Genomic DNA, 20239 nt, shown 5'->3' on the forward strand with positions numbered 1-20239 from the left:
GTTGTTGGCGTGCTTGTTGTTGGCGTGCTTGTTGGCGTGCTTGTTGTTGGCGTGCTTGTCGGCGGGGTGCTAGTTGGTGGGATGCTGGTTGGGGTGCTGGTCGGTGGAGTGCTGGTCGGCGGGGTGCTTGCCGGTGGGGTGCTTGTCGGCGGGGTGCTTGTTGGTGTACTTGGTATGCTGATCGTCGGTGTTGTGGGGCTGCTTATAGGCGGGGAAGTCGAGGAGATCGTAGTCGAGTTTATTGGTGTTGGAGTCAAACTTGTAGAGGATGACCAGGGGGGAAAGGTAGTGGTGTTATGCGATGGGGTCGGAGTTATGTAAGGTGTTGTTGTATTCACCACGGAAGTGGGAGTGCTGGTAGTAGAGATTGGAGGCGTAATTACGGGAGTAGTGACTGACGGCGTAGAGACTGACGGAGTTGTGGTCGAATGTGGAGGCCACCAAGGATATGTAGGCCAACTGAATGAAGGCACAGGGATTGAAGGAAGACTAATAGTAGACCAAAGGAAGGTCGGAATACAAACCGTCTGAGTTATAAGTATGTTGGACGTGACTGTGATGGGCGGGTTTGTAGTGACGGGTGGGTCCGTAGTGACGGGTGGATCCGTACAAGTACAATCCTCCACTGACAGCGTGAGGTAGCCGCCAGTAGCGGATGGGTCAGGACCATAACCAGGACCCTCATAGACACCGGAAGTGCTTGGACTCGATTCTGTGGTAGATGAGCCATACCCATATCCTGGGCCATCATAAGCACTGGTGAGTATGGTTGAAGCACTCAACCCCTCCGAGTTGTACGTAGATACTGTATAAGCTTGCGGGCTTTCACCGGCTTGACGCGCATACACGGCCCCGGATGAGGATTGTTCCTGCAATCCTGTGGCTTCTGCACTGCTTGGCTCAGCATAGGCCGATCTCGAACGCTCTGTTGAAGTGCTTGCAACGGGATATGTAGAATAAGTCTCGGTTGGGACTCCATAGCCTGGCAATGAGGCTGGGATCGTGGATGTCCACGCTGATGACCATGTCGTTGCAGAAGTCGAAGTCCATGCTGATGCAGATGTAGAGGTCCAGGCCGATGCCGATGTCGATATTGACGTCCATGCAGAAGTCAGCGTCAACGTGGAAGCCGACGTCCACGCAGTCGAAGATGTCCACGCCGAAGTCCACGCTGACGTCGATGGAGGCAATGTCAATGTCGATGTCCACGCCGATGACAATGTCGTCCATTCAGTTGAAACACCGAAACTCGGCAAGGGGATTGGGATTGAGGGGATCGGGATTGAGGGGATCGGGATTGATGGGATCGGGATTGATATAGTGAAACCATTGGAAATGGTAAACCCCCAGCTTGTAAACCAGAAAAGATCCGTCGTTGTCTTGGTTGAGGTACCATAGCCTGGTAGCGAGGGTGAGCTTGTAATGGTTGTGGCTGGCTCAGAAACCGTGTAACTCGGGGGGACAATGGTGGAACTTGTGACGGTTGTCGTTGTCGTTGTCATTGTAGTGGTATCAGAGGATGTATCGGATGGTTTGGTTGTGGTTGGGGGCTCAGAAACCGAGTAACCGGGCGGATCACTGGTGATTGTTGTGGTTGTTGTGGTTGTCGTAGTGGTGTTTGAACTGATCAAACTGCTGGTGCCGGGTGTGCCGCGATCGGGACAGAACCTGGGGAGGTACCAGGTGTAGGTTGCAAATACTGTTGTTTCGTCTTCTCAAGGTCAGCAACTATTTCTCGCGTTCGAGCTCGACAGAAATTCAATAATGGAAGACCTGTCATGTCGATAGCAATTATAGAACAAGCAAGCGCCCAATGGCACCAGAATTTAAGTTGCTGTAGATTTTATTTGAGCGTACCTCTTTTGACGATTGGCATGGCTGCGGGTGGGCTGGCCGCAGATGCCAACGGCAGCAATGCCGCCGCGGCGAGAATGAAGGCAGATGCTTTCATGATGCTCAGATTGGACCTTTATGGCTTTGGAGCGGCGAAAGCGAAAAACGGGAGCGACAGCAAAAGGCGCTCAGGCACCGAGTCCAGGTGATCGAGCTTAGAGATGCAAATAAGTACCTTCTCGGAGTGGTACCATAACAATGGTCGCATTGTCCCATCGGCCCATGTCTGACAAGCTCGTGCATAGGAGAGTTCTGGCCCAGAGGCTGCAGATCCACGCTCAGCCTTGCTGGGATAGTAGTAGGAGGGCACCTGCTTGGAAGGGTATAGTCTGACAGCTAATGCTGCCGGGGAGAACAAGGCAAACAATGACGATCCGGGGTCAATTGCGCCATTTGCGCACCGCTGTGGCGGGCGCATGGTTCACGTGCCCTCGGGATTACAATTCGGGTGAGGTTGGGCAAAGGTGGTGGTCGACGTCGGGAGGGGGCTAGCCGTGATGGGCGCAACCCTGCAGCCGTCACACGATCCGTGACTTTGGTGACCTTCCCTCCTCGGCGTGCGACGGCCACGGTCGCGTACCTTTTCGGCCCATCGCAACGCGCCCGATTGGCGGCCTCTCGGTCCGCCGAGCCATTCCCTGTTGCGGCTGACAGGCCGTCAGAAACGTCCAATATGCGGCCGCGCTAGAAGCGGCAGGTTCGCTGCGGCTTGCGGCTCTCGTGTGCCTTTCGGGCCCTCGTGCAGCGCAGCTATCGAATGCATGCAACGCTCGCACAATGGGCACGATGCCCTATCTGACCGGCTCTTTTCAAAGTCGCCCTGGTGCGAGGTCGTCGTCGCATCAGCCTTGCGGGCCCGCCGCGTCGGATGATGTGGCTGTCTCTTATCCATGCTCTTGCCCGCCGCTGCCCTTCATCAGCCCGGCGTCTCTGCAGTCGTTCAATCAATCAATCCCCACCCGTCATGAAGTCGCGCTGCTCTGCGTTGCTGCTGCTGCTGTTGCTGCTGCTTGCGTTTGTTGAGGTGGAGGCGACCGCGCTTGGGCCTCGGGCCACTTCCATCCCGCCGCCGCTCGACGTCGCGTAAGCACGTCCCCGCAACCACCCCGCCAGCCTCTGCTAACCTCCCCCCCCACCCAGGTACTCGCAGTATTGGGATGGCTACGATGGTCCGTGGTATGCCGTTCTCCGCTGGTCGCCTTCTCTTACATCTCGACTGACAACCGAAGGTCGTCGTTTACCATCAGGCTTGGCAGCCGCGACACCAAAGTGCGAGTGTTTCCGTCGACGAGTTCGACTGCTCTTTGGGCTGTATCGCCCCTTGGTTGCCTAGAAGGCACTTATCGCCCTGGCATCCCTTGCAACGCTTCTGGCGACACCTTTGCGCCTGGATCACGCGGAGGTATTTTCCATTATGAAGCTTCTTCCAGCTGGCATAACAATCCCCTGAGTACACCGCCTGATTGGGCTCTTCACGCTCTTACACAGCCCGATTATGAGTCGTCAGCGCCTTGGGGATATGACACTGTTAGCATAGGTGCCTCTGGTGGCCCCACACTGACGAACCAAACAATCGCTGTTATAGCCAGCAAATGGTTTTGGCTCGGAGTGCTCCCCTTGAATCCACGCCCAACAAACTTCAGCGTCAACGACACCTATTATCTGGCACCCAGTCTTTTGCAAGTTTTGAAAGACGAAGGGCACATCCCCAGTCTATCATGGGGCTATACAGCCGGGGCTAGTTACGGTACGCAATGATCAGTCTTTCATATATCGAATCGCCTAATAACTTTATTCGTAGACACTGAGAACGGCGTCTTTGGCAGCCTGACTCTCGGTGGATACGACGCAGGCCGTTTCAGTGAGAACGGGTCAAGGATCACGGTGCCCTTTCAACAAGACGAAGAAAAAGACCTTACAGTGTCCGTAAAGTCGATTAAGGTCAGCGGGTCCAGTAGTATCTCTTTGTCTTCGGAGCCCTTCGACGCAACAATTGACTCTGCGTTATCATACCTCTTTCTGCCCCAAAACGACATATGGCTTTGGGAAAAGGCCTTTGACCTTACTCTGGATCCGGTCTCTAATTTGTACCTGCTCAACGAGACTGCGTACACGAAATTGCGGAACGAACAGCAGACCATCAGCATCACTCTTGGTGCACCTGGCGATTCGGACAACCGAAACGAAGTTACCATCCAATACCCCATTGAGAGTTTTTTGCTGAACACCTCGTGGCCGAACAACATCACAAATTCAAACGGGTCTTCACGCTACTTCCCGATCCAGGTGACGGAGGGTACCGCGGCATGCACTTTGGGGCGCACATTCCTTCAAGAGGCCTACCTGATCTATGATTACGAGAACCAAGAATTCACTGTTGGGGCACGCAGTCCGGGGAACCCCAAGCCTGACCTGAAACTTATATCCCCTCGCGAAATCAGCCCTAGTGGACCCACTCAAGGTGACAATAGCGGCAAATCGGGACTGTCAGCTGGAGCACTTGCCGGTGCCATCGTAGGCAGCATCATTGGGGGGTTCCTGATTGCTGCATTGGTTTTCTGGATATACACCCGTAAGCGAGCCGCAGCAAAAAAGTCCAGGCCACTTTCGGTTTCGACAGGGTCTACTACACCTCGGCCACGCGCCGGCTCCCGAATCAATTCCTTCTTCCGAAACCCCTTCACCAAGGGCCCCGAGGAGATTGTACCTGGTATGAACGAACTCCCACAAGACCCCTCTGCTCCTACGCCGGCGCAAGCAGCTCTCGAGGCTATCAACCGCGAACACAAACGCCACCTCAGCGAGGAATTGGAAGGGTCAACCAACATTATACATGAGATGTTCCAACCGAAGCCGAAACTTGCCGAAATGGAGGGTGATGCCCCGCTTGGGTACATTAGCCCACATGCACGCTCGTCCAGCGCCGGAAGCCAAGATGATATAGCCGACACTAATGCCCGAATGAAATACATCTATGAAATGGAAGGGTCTTTGACAAGTAGCGCCGACCATACGCCGCTGCCCAGCCCAAAGGTGCCTGCCTATCCGAGCCCGAATGGGCTTGATGCCGTTGCAAGAAGGCAACAAGAAGACGCCGAGGCAGATCCAACCAACTCCGATGATGTTGATGCAGCGAGGAGACGAGGAAGCCTAAGGAGCCTCGGCAGTCCAGCGCATTCTCCGCTAGAAAGAAGGGTGAGCGACTGGAGTCAGACCAGCAACACCAGGAGCCAGAACGGCCCATTGGCAGACATCTTGGAAGAGAGAAATGGAGATAATGTTAATTATTCAAGGTTGACGGAAGACGCTCGTGGAGACACCAACGATTCAGAGCCGACGCAAGAGACGTCTGGAGACATCAACGATGATGCACAGTCAACACACGAAAATCATGGAGACACCATCGATACACAATCGGCAGAAGAGAGGCGTGGAGATGCTAATGATGGCACGCGACCAACAGAAGAGGGGCACGAAGGCACTGCCAGTGACGCACGAGTGGTTGAAGAAACGCATAAGGATACGGATCACGATGTACGGCCAAACAGCAAGTCCGAAAAAGATGAGGACAAAGGAACCACCTAGGTGAAGTGGAAGATATTTTGATTTTCCTGGCTATGAATCCGCTCATTTATTTAATGTCTCACGATGTTTGATCGTTCATTTTCTTGGGATGGTAATCCATCAAACACTAAGACATACATTTAATGCAGTTTTGCGATTGCGAAGTACATCTTTCATTCACCTTCTCTGGAGCTCTCACGAACTGGTACCTTACAGACGAAAACATCTCCGCGCAGCCGCAACCTTCCGTTGAGCCTGATGCCAATGCTGACTCCTCAGCCTAGTAAGGCGTGATACCCATAATAATGGATTGGCAATAAGCATCCTTGGCCTCGTGCTTTCACGTTGTCAAAAAACTAGGACATGAAAAGTCTGCACCAGGAAGCTTATCCCCGCTCCTCGTATCAACTGATAGCGTTCTACCAATGGAGCATAACTGGTGTTGTTCTGGCCACCCCACTCTCCACGTGGAGGCTCACGTAATCTCGCGACCGTAGGTCCGTAACCACCTTTGCTCGAAAACTCTCAAACCGAGATATCTGCGAGCCAGGCTTGGGTCACATAAGCAAAAAACTTCAAGGATGCTTTTTTCTCTGGCGCAGGGGCAAAAAGCGGAGAACCCTGGTCCTTGAGCCACGCATCGCATGGCCTGACAGGTTGACAGGTACCATTGTCGCCGTTTTAGGCTAATGTCCGTGATTTTTTCCAACGAGCCGAGAAGATGCAAAAGGCTTAACAAACCCGCTCGCAGGAAACGCTCCACCTCGTTTATTCCCGTTTCCCTTCGTTCCCTGCGCATGCCGAGAAATCCAGAGCAACAAAACCAAATCGCCTATTTACTTGCAGATCCGATCGCTCGGCAATTGACAATCAAAGCAAGGCCTGGGGGTTTTATTAGGTCTCCCGCATCTGCACATTAATTTATAACCCCTTCGCCTTCAACTCTCTAGGAAAAGATGCCCACATACGTTGCCCAATTGAGCAAAAATCATAAATGTAACTTCAAGGCATCATCACTCATACGGAACTCGGGCATTTCAACCGGTGCCGCGTTCTGTCCTGCATACCTTGGTGTACCCAATGACAGAGCGATCAACGACCTGGTATACGACCTCAGGCCCCGATCGAGAAGGGAAATGTATAGGCGACAGAAGTGTGGTGGCTGGAGCGCAAATCCTTTACCTTGCTGCGAGCCCAGAGGTTGCTTCATTCAAGTGGTGTGAAAACTAATCCGGTAGGGCCCCTGTAGGCCTTCATGCACCTTTGAAAGAGGGTCAAGGTATGTAGGAACTGAGGGGAGGATGCATTGACGTTCAAACCGAGGCAATTACCGCCCAAGAAAAGCTGCAGGCTCTCGTGGTGTGAGGCAGTGAGGCTTTCCAGTCACCCGCTTCCGCGGCAAGGCTGAAAAGCCTGTCCAGAAATTCCAAATCACCCCCGGAAACCAGGCAAATATTCTCCAGCTCATCCAAGGCTGACAGTGTTCTCGACCCAAAACTGCATAGGCGCACGAGGGCGCCTCGGTTCGGTAAGATCCTAGCGTCTGTTTACCAGGGTGGCTTTGATGAGTGGGCCATGCAAGAAAACATGCCGTAGAAAGCGTGACACTCGGCATATCTGTGCAACAAAAGCCTCTTCTTACCTTCTTGCCCCCACTCTTTGGGGAAGTGGAATTAAATCGAGACAGTAGGTTAAGTGCGAGTTACTGATTTACAGTCAAACTATCTTTCATACGAAATGTGTAGCTTCCTAAAATTCCAGAATTAAAACTTAGTCCATATCCACTTCGCGTCTGTTGCACAACTCCACACTTTCGCCGCATCAATTAATAAATTTGGAAAAGAGATCTATACAAGACCGACCAGTGACTTAAAATCGCTGCGGTTCAAAGAGTGGTTTTTGTAATTGGCGTTTTCACGGAAGCATGCAGGGACGTCTCCCCGAAATATCATGATCTTTCACGCACAAACACCAACGAAGTAACGAAACTAGTTTGACTCGTCATTTCCAAAGTATTGCTATCCAATTACGTGAAAAGTTCAATCAAGCCCAACAACACCAGCAAGATCAACCCGGCCCTTTCACTGATTTGGCTAACAAATTTTTTACAGGACAACTCCGCAATCTAGCGTCGACAGAAATGAAATTTAAAAGCGTGAGCACTGATTAAGCGCGATGTGAAAAACGGACAAAGGCTGAACCAAACAAGAGTCTATTCAATGAGAGCTACTATATATGAAAAGGAAAAGGCAGCCAGGTTGGCTAACTACAAACGTCTGCGATCTGCTAACACTCCCAAATCCCAATGAAAGTACCTATACAAAAGAAACCCGCCTACCCAAAACCGCCCAACCAACAAAAACCTACGACTTCACGCCCAGCAACTCCTCGAACCACGCCCCCTCAACAGGTGGGCACTCATTCTCATCCCACCCCAGACCCTTCAGAACCTCCCTGGTCTTGCGATCGTCGAGGCTGAAAATCCTGTGTCCAACCCTCAGATACTCGCCCCCTACAGTTGCCGCCATCCTCCCCTTAGCAGGCTCACTTCCATCGTCTCCCGGCGCCAACTTCTCGACCCAGTCCTTCGCTGAGAGCACGGGTTCGACGCGTGCGTTACCGCGCAGCTGCGCAATCAGCGCAGGGACGTCGCGCTGTGCGAGAGAGCGAGGGTTGCGCACGTGGAAGACGGCTGGCTCAGCTCCTGCGCCAGCGGCTTGCTCGACAGGCCTTGCCGCCTCTGCGCATGACAGGCGCGCCACGACGCTGACGAGATAGTCAGCAGGCACAATATCGACATCGATACCGGCGTTCTCGTCCAGGTCTGGGACCTCGCCGCTCTGGACCATGCTGCGCAGGAGATCCACATAGAAGTTGTCCGTGTCCGATTCCTGCTGCTCTTTCTTGCTCTTCTTGTTTGCCGCCGTCTCGCCGAGTGCTGACCCGCGGTAGATGGCAATGGCCATACCGCGCCGCGCTGCTTGCGTCAGGAGCATTTCTGCGACCCAGCGTGATTGGAAGTAGGCAAATTGCTCCTCCTTTCCAGGCACGAAGTGATCGGGCGCAACTTCATTCGTGACGAAGCCAGGTCCGTTGTGCGTGCGCTTGGTCGAGTGCCAGGCCTGAAGATGCACGACACTCCACGTGGAGAGGTAGTGAATTTCGGCCCGGTGCTGCGTGTTGAGGGCTGCCAGCCGGATCAGATCGTGCAACGCGAGAACATTTGGCCGGCGCAGGTCCGCATAGGACTTGAGCAGTGAGACCGAGCCGCCGAAATGGTAGATAGCTTGCAAGCGTGCACCGAGGGTCGCGAATTGCTGGTTCGTAAGGCCGAGGTTTGGAGAGGTGAGAGAACTGCCGGGCAGAATGCGGATGCGAGAGCTGAAATCAGCTGGGACAGATCGGCCAAGATCAGATATGAGAGATCGCAAGTGCTGTTCAGAGAGAGGAGCCTGTGAGCCAAGGACGGTGATAGTGGCGCGAGGTCGGTCTGAAAGCAAGCGGAGAAGCATGCGAATCCCAGTTGGAGTTTCAGCACCGGTGAGCAGGATCTCGGTTATTTCACTTCGCGGAAGTAGAGTTGCCGAGGCTGAAGGATAGAATGCAGCGTCGTCGGGCAGCGTGGCTTCAGCACTCCAGTCGATCTCGCCATCTTGGGCAGCAGACGGCGTTGCTACCTCGCTGATGTCAACTCCAGTAGCAGATGCGACTAGCTTCATCATTCCGAGCGGTGTAGGATGCGCGAACAGATCCCTCAGATCGATCTTGACCTTGAATTGCCGCTTGAGTGCCGCCTGTAGACGCAGGAGCAGCAGACTCTGGCCACCAAGATCGAAAAAGCTTTGAGTGGGGCTCACGTTCCCGCCGGCAGGAAGCTTCAGCACCACCTTGAACAAGCCGGTCACGGACTCCAGGATCTCGTCCGCTTCAGAGCGCGTTTCTTCGCGAGCTTGGTCTTCCAGTGCTTGGGTCGAGGGGAAGACCAGGTCCAACTCCATAGTGAGAAGGTGCTGTCTGCCGATCTTACCGCTGATGAGGTTGGAAAGAGCATCGGTGAAGTGGTATCCGCTGGGGAGCATGTAGTCGTTGAGATGCGGGCGGATGTTTGCATGCAATGCGTTGATTACCGCCTGCTTCTCCCCCGAAGAGATTGACTCTTTGGGAACGAGAATGGCAATCAATTGCCTGTCGTCTGTAAGATGGTCGTTACCGGCACTAAGTCCGCGCGGCAACACGGCAACGTCAATCAGTTTCGTCGCAGTAGGGAGGTGCAGAGAAGCGGCATGGACCTCGTTCTCGACTTCAGCGAGATCAATCCGGTATCCGCGAAGTTTGATCTGCCTGTCGCCAGAGATGCGGCCCTTGAAGTCGAGTTCACCATTGGGAAGAAAGCGGCCTTTGTCTCCCGTCCTGTAAAGAGTACTCCAGCCCCGAGCTCTGAAGGCGTCGGACGCGAACGGGTCATCCAGATAAGTGCGCGCTGTTACGTCTGGTCGGTTAAGGTAGCCGCTGCCAACTTGTGCACCGCCGATGCAAATTTCGCCGGTAACAGTGGCAGGAACAGGCTGCAAGGTGTCGTCAACAACGTAGTGAGAGTTGTTGGCGAGAGGTAATCCGATGGGAAGGTTCACGTCGACTGCGCTGGGTGGAGGAGTCTTGTGAGATGTCGTCTGGACGGTGGTCTCACTCGGTCCCCACTGGTTGAATACCGTGACAGGCGTGCCAAGGCTGTAAATCGCTTTGACCAGCCTCACAGGCAGGTACTCGCCTGCAAAGATGGCGTTGCGGTACTCCGAGCACTGTTTCAAGATGTCGCTGCTGTGCTCCAGGATGAGCGCAAACTGGGTGGGAGGAAAGTAGGTTACAGTCACGCGCCCTTGTTGCATGAAAGTTGCCAGCCTCTGCGGGTCCTTGCGGATGTCCTGCTTCGCAAGAAGGATAGTGGCGCCGGATGTAAGTGCGCCCCAGATCTGCGCCACCGAGAGGTCAAAGGCTGCAGAAGAATGGAACAAAACTTTGTCGCGAGATGACATTTCGTGGAATGCATTGTGGCTGCTGAGCATAGCTTGGGTATTGCCATGTGTCAAAACCGCACCTTTGGGCTTTCCAGAGCTCCCCTGATTGTCGCGTTAACAGTTGAGCATACCTAACAGGACTTTCTACTAACGGAAGTGTAGATAACATAGAACGGATCGTTCTGGGACATTTCCTCGTATGACAGAGAGGTGGCGATCGGTGTGTCGTCCGGAGAAAGGACCACTCGAGTCACCGGGATGTCCGTACCGCAGAGTTCGGCTGCCGTCGCATCAAGTTCCGGAGCGACCAATAGGATGGAAGCCGAAGAGTCCGAAATCATGTGGCGCAGCCTTTCACTCGCAAAGCTGGGGTCGAGAGGAGCGTATCCACAACGGGCAAATGAGGCACCCATCATGGCCGCAACCAAGTCAATCCCCGGTTGGAACAGGAGCCCGACAATGTCTCCAGCCCCGGCCCCGTATGACTTGAGCTTTGCGGCAATCGATTGAGCCTGCATTACAATGTCCCGATAGGTGATGCTTTCGCCGTCCGAAGTCTTGATGGCTACCGCATTGGGCTGTAGCTCGGCGAGCCTGACGACTTGGCTCACGACAGACCGGTCATTCCATTCGTTTGGTGTTGGCTGCACGTTCCAACAACGTTCGCGGAGGTAAGCCAGCTCCTTGCTGCCGCACATGTTGATACTCGTGATCGGTTGGCGGTGGTCCTTGATGGCGCTGGACAGGAAGGCGAGGAAATTCTCCGAGAAGCGCTCCATGTCCTCTCCGCCGTACAAAGACGGATCATACTGAAGCTTGAGCTTGAGCCCAGTGGCTGAATCCTCGACTGCTTCTAGTTGCATGTCGCAAGCAGTAGGGATATCCTCCATTTCGTTTCCGACTATATCAAAGTCGGCAGTTGAGTACTTTGGAGGTTCACCATACATCTGGTAGTTCACCGCGATCTGGCCCAAGGGGAAGTGTGAATCGGTGCGTTCAGCGCCAAGGGCATCCACGATGCTGTCAAAGGGCGTGGCATTGTGGGACAGAGCGTCCAACGCGATGGTCCTCGCACGTTGGACAAGGTGCTCAAACGTAAACTCGCAATGATCCTTGAAGCGCAGCGGGATCATGTTGACGAAGAATCCGAGGGTGTCTCCAAGGTCTGGGTGCGGCCGGTTGCCATCGATCATGAGGATCGTCAGGTCGTCTTCATCCGTGTAGCGATGAACAAAGGCGCGGAATGCAGCCATAAGGAAGTGGAACGGTGTGGAGTTTGTCTGAGAAGCAATACGCTTCATGCGCTTCAACAAAGGAAGCGAAACCGTTTCCTGCAGCGTCACCCGTTCACCCGTCCTCTGACCCTGACGGTTGGACTTGGCAAATGGCAGAAGCGCGGAAACGCGCGATGCATCGCCAAGTGTCTCTTTCCACCAGGCAAGGTCTGAGAGGGCCTGGGGAGATTCCAGGAACTGATTGTGCCAGACGGAGAATTCGGCATAAGACACCTTTGGCGCCGGTACGCTGGAAATGTCCTTTCCGGCCGCAATGGCTTCGTGCAAGTTGAAGAATTGGTCCATGAAAGACTTGGAGCTGCCGTTGTCGAGGCAGATGTGGTGGAAGACGATGCTTATCATGTACTGCGCATGCGAAAGCTTCATCAGTTTCAATCTCATCGACTCCCCATTTTCTATGTCAATGGTCTGCGCGCGCGCAGCCTTGACGGAAGCCAGCGCAGCCGCTTCGGGATCGGCAGCAGACGAGAGATCCTCATAGTCGATGTCGGCTTGGTAGTCATCGAGGACCTTCTGCTCGGCGAAGTCGTCTCCTTCGAAATAGCAAGTGCGCAGAATACCGTTGCGCTTGAGCATCTCCGTAATCACTTCTCGGAACATCTCAAGCCGCGGCCGGCCCTCCAGTCGGTGAGAAGTGACGAAGTTGAGGGAGCTGGGATCGGGCAGTAGGTTGTGAAGGAACCAAATCCGCCTTTGGTAGCTTGAAAGAGGAATGTGAGCGGGCAAAGTAACAGAGGCAAAGTCGAGCGCCTGTACTGCTGCAGTTCCCTTTCGCTTTGCAAGGAGGGCCTGGTCAGCCGCCGTCGCAGTGTTCTCTGTCTTCTCAGATCCGAGCGCTCCGAGTTGCATTGCTGCGTTGACCTTGCCAATGAGCGCTTCAATGGAGGTGGCGCCAAGAATATCAAACAGCGGAACATCAACAGCCACAGTCTTGGAGAACCATTTGCGGAATTCGACGGCGACAATGGAGTCCAGTCCGTATGCGGAGAGCGGATTCTTGGCCTGGATAGACTCCACAGGAGCGCCCATGACGGCCGCTACCTTTTCGAGGAAGGCGGTCGTCAGGACGCTAGCACGCTCGTCCGCATCGGCTGCATTCTTCAATGCTGCAGCGAGGTTCTGGGTGCCACTTCCGCGGTTGGCCTTGTCACCGAGGTCGAGGTTGGCGTACAAGTTCCGGAAAAGGGGCGCCTTTGCCCAGTACACGTCCTTGCGCGACGTGTTGACACCCGAGACAATCTGGTGGGCATCATTTCCGCGCGGGGTCGACAAAACTGTCTTGGGAGCAGTGACGGCTTCTTCAATCTGGTAGAAGAGCTCCGATTCCGAGACCATGTCGTAACCAAGACGCTCCATGATGGTTGCAAGAGCAGCGTCTTCAGCGACGACACCAACACCCTGGATAGCTCCAACATTCATCGTGGTACCGGCGAGGCCCTGCTCACGGCGATAACGCATCAGGGCGTCAAGGTAGGCGTTGGCGGCAGCGTAGTTGGCCTGGCCAACGGCGCCAACGACAGCCGAAGAGGAGGAGAAACACACAAAGAAGTCCAGGTCCAGATCTTTGGTGGCCTCGTGGAGGTTGCGCGTGCCGTACGTCTTCGGGTAGACGCAAGCGCGCCACTGATCAATAGTCATTTGAGCGAAGGGAACATCGCGAAGCACCATGGCAGCCTGGAAGATGCCGCCGAGGTTGTGGCGGAGAGAGCGGATGCACTTGTCAACATCGGTTGGCTTGGAGACATCACCCTGGAAGACGTAGACGGAGACGCCCTTTTCGGTAAGCCACTCAACCGTTGCTTGGGCTTCTGCGCCACGGGCACCAGAGCGGGAGAGGAAGGCAATCTCGCGGGCGCCTCTGCGGCAGAGCCACTCGGCCAGCGACCTGCCGACACCACCCAGGCCACCGACCAGGAGGTATGACTTGTCAGGGTTGAAGAGCTGCACGTCGCGGTACGAGGGCGGCATGACGGGGACGAGCTCGTTGTCGTCCGGAACCAGGACGACCTTGCCGAAGAAGCGACCCATCTGCAGGGTTCGGAAGGCCTTCTGGGCCTCGGCGTAGCTGAAGACCTGGAAGGGGCCCGGGGGCTGGATCTTGGCATCGCGCACGAGGGCGTAGGAATCGCGGATGAGGCGCGAGAGCAGGGGCTGGTTGCAGTGGTACATGGTGATCAGGTCGACCGAGGCGTAGGTGACGTTGCGGCGGAAGGGATCCATGTCGAGCTTGGTGTTCTCGTGGATGTCGCGCTTGCCAATCTCGATCAGTCGGCCAAAGGGCGCGATTGCCTTCCACGTCGAGTGGAGCAAGTCGCCCGCCAAACTGTTCAGCGCAACATCGCACCCGCGTCCGTCCGTCACCCGCAACACACCCTCGACGAAGGACGGGTCGCGCGACGAGAAGATCATGTCGTCGCTCAGTCCGAACCGCGTCTTCAGGAACTCCCTCTTGTCTGCCGAGCCCACCGTCGCGATGACGTTCGCCCCGACCATCTGCGCCAGCTGGATCGCCATTTGGCCCACGCCGCCAGCCGCCGAGTGGATCAGGCAGTATTCGCCCGCCGACAGCCGTGCCACCGTCAACAGCGAGTAGTACGCCGTCGTCAGCACCGCTTCGAACGACGCTGCCGTCACAAAGTCCATGTCGCCAATCTTCTGCGTCAGCAGCGCCGTGTTGCGTACTATCGACCGGTGAGCTCCCTGTCCGGGCTTGACCGTCAATACCCGGTCGCCAGGCTTGAACTCGGCCGGGTCAATGTTGCTGCCCGCGCGGAGCACCACGCCTGCGGCTTCATCACCGAGTCGGTAGTCGTCGATAATGCCGATCGACGCGGCAATATCTCTGAAGTTGAGCGCCGAGGCACGAACCTCAATTTCCACCTCGTCTGCGCCCAGTTCCGGATTCGCCACGTCCTCGTCGTCTTCGAACGCGAGCGTGTCGAGCAGACCTGTCTTGCCAATCTTGAGCGCAAGGTTGCGTCCGTTACCCCGGAAGGCCTCAAGGCGAGCCTGCCGGTTTCCTGCAACGGGAAGCTTCTGGTTGCGTGCCTCATCCTCTTCGATGCGGGGCACCATCAGGCAGCCGTTGCGCTCCGCGATCTGTGTCTCGGTCTTGCATTCGAGAAGAGCTTCGAGGGTGCGGCTCGCAGCGTTGGGCGTCTCAGTGCCGAGCGGCAGGTCGAGCGTCGCGACACGCACATCCTCGTTTTCGCTGCCGAGAGCCCGCATAAGGCCAACGATAACGGCCTGGGCCGGGCGCGGCGAGTCGAGAGCTGCACCCTCGAGTACCCACAAAATGTTTGATGCCGAGCTAGTCAGGAGACTTTGCAGAGCATGCAACAACGTCACTTCATCATCCGGGTTCTGCTCGAAGAATGCATCCTCGTCCAAGCTGACCAGAGAAACGACATTGGAGGTCGAAACCTTTGCGGTTGCCAAAGGCACCATTTCGACGTCTCCATCGTACTCTCTGGCTATGGTCGAGGCAATCTCCCGGGTGCGGTCTGAAGGCTTGTTGGACGTGACGATGGTGAGACTCTCTTCGTGAGAGACATCTGAGCTGGTAGCCTGCCAGACCTTGAACTGGCCTGCTTCCAGGACCGTGGTCAGCCCGGTGGTATCCACCGTAGAGCCTTCCGTGACAAGGTAGGCATCGGGCTTGAGGTACTTGACTGCATCATGGCAGCATGGCTCGCTAAGGATGACCAAGTCATAGGTGGCCGGCTCGGGCTCAGCCAGGTTTACAATGCCAGGCCAGCCAGACTCCAGCTCCTTCCAGTCAACCGACGCAGGCTCCACAGGGAAGAAGGGAGTGATGCTGCCAATCCTACGCCTTTCCCCATTCGCTCCACCGGCGTGGCGCAAAGCCTCCTTAGCAGTTGATACTTGCGAGGTGAGATGGAGGATGGCAGCGTCAGGGTACTGGTGAGCAAACACATCGACCAATCCAGCCAAGTCGGAGAAGCGCGAGGCCGATGGGGCCGAGTTGAGCCGTGAGAACAAAGGCTGCCATCGGAGTCCGAAGAAGAGACTGCGCTTCGCCTCTTCCTCTGACGAATCGTTGCCAAGAGCCGTGAGTTCCAAGCCGGCCATGTGAATGACACAGTCATGAGAGGAGTCGGTCTGAATCTTCAGATCATTCAAGGCGATACGAGATCCAGGAAGCTTCGTGTCTGACTTGACCCAGAAACGCTGCAAATCGGTCTCGTGCTTCTTCTCAGCCAAGACGCCGGAGAACTTGGCGGACTTGATGAAGGTGGGTACAAAGGCCTCGTTCAAGTTCCTCGACGCCTGCGTCCCGATGGCAGCGAAGATGACATGGAACGCCGCGTCCAGGAAGCTAGGATGAACAATGCACGCATCTGCCTCCAAGGCGACTACTTTCGTGGGGTCAAACTCGAGCTCACCTACCGAGTAGCCGTCGCCACTCTCGACGTAACCCTTCACAAGGCGGAAGTCCTCGCCGTAGTCCAAACCCATCTTGCGCAGCTGTGAATAATACTTGTCGGCAGCCTGCCTCCGGGTCGACGCCTTTTGGAGCTGCGCCAGACCATCGCTAGCGGGAAGTTTCGTAACAGGCTCGGAGGGACCACTCTCGGCCATGACCAAGCCGTGGCAGTGCTCAAACGTCATGCCGGCATTGTCATACGAGACGATGGAGAAGCGGTGCCACGTGCTAGAGAAGCTCTTGGCCGAAGTGGCCAGCGGCTCTAGGTCAAGCATCACCTCCGTGCCGTTCTCATCGGCTGTCAGTGTGAGCGCGTTCTTGAAAACAACGTCCTTCAGCTGGAACTGCTTCGCATCCGGCATCGTCGCTGCCACCGCCTCGAGCGCCATGGAGATGTAGCCAGCGGCGGGGAAAATGGTCTTCCCATCAACCACGTGCTGCGTCAACCACGGAATCTCGGACAGGCGCAGGAAGTTACGCCAACGCGGGTGGTTCCCGGGAGCTCCTGGCATCTGCGCTCCAAGGAGCGAGTGCCGGATCTTGCGCAGACGGTTCTCACGGATGAGGCGCGTCTCAGCCCAGAACTTGCCGTGGTCCCAAGAGTAGCTGGGCAGGTTGCGAAGGAGCGTTCCTTGGGAAACCCGCTCGACGTCGCGGTTGTTGGTCAACGACAGGGTGCTGTTGGCCGCAGCAAGGTCGACGGGGTAGCCGAGCGCGAAGAGCTGGCCCGCAGTGGAGAGCAGGCTCTCATATGCGGGGTCGCTGCGCGTCAGGGTAGCCACGTACGGGACTTCGAGCTTCAGGCTCTTGAGGACCTGGCGCGAGGGGCCCTGCAGAGCAGGGTGCGCGCCGATCTCAACGAGCACGTCGACGTTCTGCTCGTCATCCTCGTCGAGCAAGATGCCCGTCAGTGCGTCGGAGAAACGCACCACGCCAGTCATGTTGGCAGCCCAGTAGGAAGCGTCCATGGGCCTGGCCGCGGAGTCGCGAGCGGTGACACTGGAGGCCATCTGGCACTGCGCCTCGGTGGGGGCGAAGCCGGGAGTGCCGGACAGTGCCTTCTCGAAGCCCGGGGCGAGCGGCAGCATGTGGTGAGAGTGGAACGCCTGCTCGACCCGGAGCTGGCGTACGAACACTTTGCGCTTCTCCAGGTTCTCCTTGAGCTCAAGAACAGCGTCTTCGTCACCAGACATTGTCAGGCTGGAAGGGCTGTTGACAGCGGCCAGAGCGATGCGGCCGGTGTAACTCTCCAGCTCAGCCTTGCCCTCAGCTTCCGTCATGCCCACAGCAATCATGGCGCCGCGCTTGTTGAACGAACCGGGCGCAGTGCCCTGCGACATGTACAGCCCGCGGTAGTAAGCACAGATGATGGCGTTTTCGAAAGTCAAGATGCCAGCGGCATACGCGGCGGCGATCTCACCAGACGAATGGCCAACAACAGCCGCAGGAACAATGCCCCAGGCACGCAGGTGGTCGACGATGGCCAGCTGCAGCGCAGCGCACAGCGGCTGCGAGAAGATGCTCTGCGCGAGACGCGACTCGTCAGCCGACTTGCTCAGCTCGCCGACGCAGGTCCAGTCCGGCCGGTCGGGCAGCGCCTGCAGCACGGTGTCGCAGTACTCGAGCGTCTGCCGGAACAGCGGCGACTTTTCCAGCAGCTCGCGGCCCATGGCGTGCCACTGGGCGCCCTGGCCCGTGAAGACGAAGCCGACGCGCGGCGTGCGCTCGCTGCGCCGCGTCCACTTGGCCACGGGCAGCGGCTCTTGCAGGCTTTGCAACACGGAGCTGTGGTCGTGGCCGATGGCGAAGGAACGCTGCTGGTGCATTGAGCGCCGTACGCTGAGACTGTAGGCGAGGTCGGCGGGCTTGAGGTTCGGGTGGGCATTGACATAGGCCACCAGGTCGGCGACGAGGTTCTTGCCGCCCTTGTCGTTGTGCGTCGTCAGGGGCAGGAGGTAGGGCCTTGCAGCCGTAGTGTTGTCAATGACCTCCGTGGCCTGGGCGTACTCTTGGATTGAGGCGAGAGCAGTGGCCCTGGAACGGTAGTTCTCAATGATGATGTGGGCATTGGAACCTCCGTAGCCGAAGGAGTTGACAGACGCTCTGCGCAGGCCCGTCGGGGTCTCCCAGTCGGCAAACTGCGTCGGGACCTTGATCTTCAGACGGTCGAAGTCGATGTCGGGGTTGGGCGTGTTGAAGTGCATGTTGGGGAAGATCTTGCCAGACTCGACGGACATGGTCGCCTTGATGATACCAGCAAGGCCAGACGCACCCTCGAGATGCCCCAAGTTCGACTTGATCGAGCCGACAAGCAGCGGCTTGTCACGCGAGGCGGCGAAAACACTGCCAATGGCATTGGCCTCAATGGGGTCACCGGCACGGGTACCAGTCCCATGCGCCTCGAAGTAGTCGGTGTCGGTGAGGTCGAGGCCAGCAGCCTTGTAGGTGCTGCGGATGAGGGAGGCCTGAGCGGCGCCGTTGGGCAGGGTAAGGCCAGCCTTAGTGCCGTCGTGGTTGGCGCCAGAGCCGCGGACGACAGCGTGGATAGGGTCGCCGGCGGCCTCGGCGACGGAGCGACGCTTGAGGACGACGGCGGCGATACCCTCGCCGCGCACGTAGCCGGAGCCAGAGGCGTCAAAGGTGCGGCACCGGCCGTCGGTCGACAACATGCCGAAGTCGGTCATGGTGATGAAAATGTTGGGGTCGAAGTGCAGGGCGGAGCCGGCGACGATGGCGATGTCGGCATCGCCGTGCTGCAGCGACTGGTTGCCGAAGTGCAGGCAGACGAGCGAGGAGGAGCAGGCCGTGTCGATGGTGACGGAGGGGCCGTGCAGGTCGAAGACGTATGAGATACGGTTGGAGAGGATGGCATTACCCGCACCGGTGACGGTGTACTTGGGGTATTGTGCGAGGTCTTTGGTCAACATCGAGTTGTAGTCGTTGGAGAAAGATCCCACGTAGACGGAAGTGCGTGTACCGCGGACCTGCTCCATGGGGATGCCGGCTAGATGAACGTGTTAGTGCCAATGGCTCGCATGAATTAGTGTATGGCTACTGACCTTCCTCAAGAGCTTCGTAGATGACCTCGAGGAGGAGCCGCTGCTGCGGGTCCATGGCCTCGGCCTCCTTGCCCGAGATGCGGAAGAACTCATTGTCGAACTCGTCAATGCCCTGGTCGAGGAAGTACCCGTAGCGAGCATTGGTCTAGATGGCAGGCACATCAGCTGGAGGAAAATGGGTTGTATGGGGGGAGCTACGAACCGTGCCTTTGTTCGTGCCTTGGGGGTGGTAGAAGGCATCGACGTTGAAGCGGTCCGCAGGCATCTTCCGCAGAAGGTCCTCCTTCTGGGAGAGCACATTCCACAGCTGGGATGGGTTCTTTGCCCCAGGGAAGCGGCATGCCATGCCGACGATGACGCTGGGGTCATCGGCAACAGGCTGGCGGGCTCCCAGTTCGGCGTCACTGGAGTAGACTGAGGAGTTGCTCGAGTCAGCGTCGACGCGGGACGACGGCGAGCTGCCCTCAGAGGAAGACTCGGCGTCGAGGTTCCCATTCAATCGCATGCTGGCGGACATGGTGTATGAGGATAAGGGGGAATGAAAAGAAATCTAAAAAATGACTCTTTTTTTGGTATATGGAAGAGGAAGGTCTACAGCTTGCAGTGAAGGACGAGCTTGAGAGGTACAAACTTTTGGCATCTTGCGGATGCTTTTATAAAGGGGCCTTTGTCGTCAAGCTGGTAGACAATGGTCGAGAATCGAGGCGTGATGGTAGGCATTCCCAACGAGGCGCTGACAGTGCAGGTGGCGGGGCAGGGGGGGCAAGGAGGTGAGGAGCGCCACATAAGCGTAAGGCTGCGAGTTGGGGGGCTCACCAAGCTGAAATCCTTTGAGCACTGTCTTAGTGTAAGCTGACGCCTGGAAAAGGTAGGTCGGTGGTCGTGTCCCAATTCAGTAATCGGTTGTCGACTTGTCTCCCACGCCATCCATCTTTCGCCGTCAGCCCACGCCCGCATTGACTTCTG

The 20239-nt window shown here is 56.5% G+C and overlaps 3 protein-coding genes across 3 annotated transcripts; 1 reads left to right on the top strand and 2 right to left on the bottom strand.

Annotated features, from left to right (window-relative positions):
* Positions 1-900: 900 nt before the first annotated feature.
* K452DRAFT_301649 (uncharacterized protein) lies at positions 901-1230 on the bottom strand (the record flags this gene model as incomplete). Its single annotated transcript, XM_033542481.1, has 1 exon — positions 901-1230. One exon carries the CDS (start codon positions 1228-1230, stop codon positions 901-903), a length of 330 nt encoding a protein of 109 aa, XP_033393649.1.
* A 1529-nt stretch (positions 1231-2759) lies between these two features.
* K452DRAFT_321556 (uncharacterized protein) lies at positions 2760-5835 on the top strand (the record flags this gene model as incomplete). The annotated part of the gene is made up of 4 exons (XM_033544405.1): positions 2760-2976; positions 3034-3069; positions 3123-3640; positions 3695-5835. Coding segments are annotated over 4 exons (2555 nt in total), but the record flags the coding sequence as incomplete, so codon positions are not given.
* Positions 5836-7820: 1985 nt separating this feature from the next.
* Positions 7821-19790, bottom strand: K452DRAFT_301651 (uncharacterized protein; the record flags this gene model as incomplete). The annotated part of the gene is made up of 4 exons (XM_033542482.1): positions 7821-10574; positions 10625-19218; positions 19274-19418; positions 19476-19790. 4 exons carry the CDS (start codon positions 19788-19790, stop codon positions 7821-7823), a joined length of 11808 nt encoding a protein of 3935 aa, XP_033393651.1.
* Positions 19791-20239: the final 449 nt, after the last annotated feature.

The sequence above is a fragment of the Aplosporella prunicola genome, assembly GCF_010093885.1.
Source record: "Aplosporella prunicola CBS 121167 unplaced genomic scaffold K452scaffold_26, whole genome shotgun sequence".
NCBI lineage: Eukaryota > Fungi > Ascomycota > Dothideomycetes > Botryosphaeriales > Aplosporellaceae > Aplosporella > Aplosporella prunicola.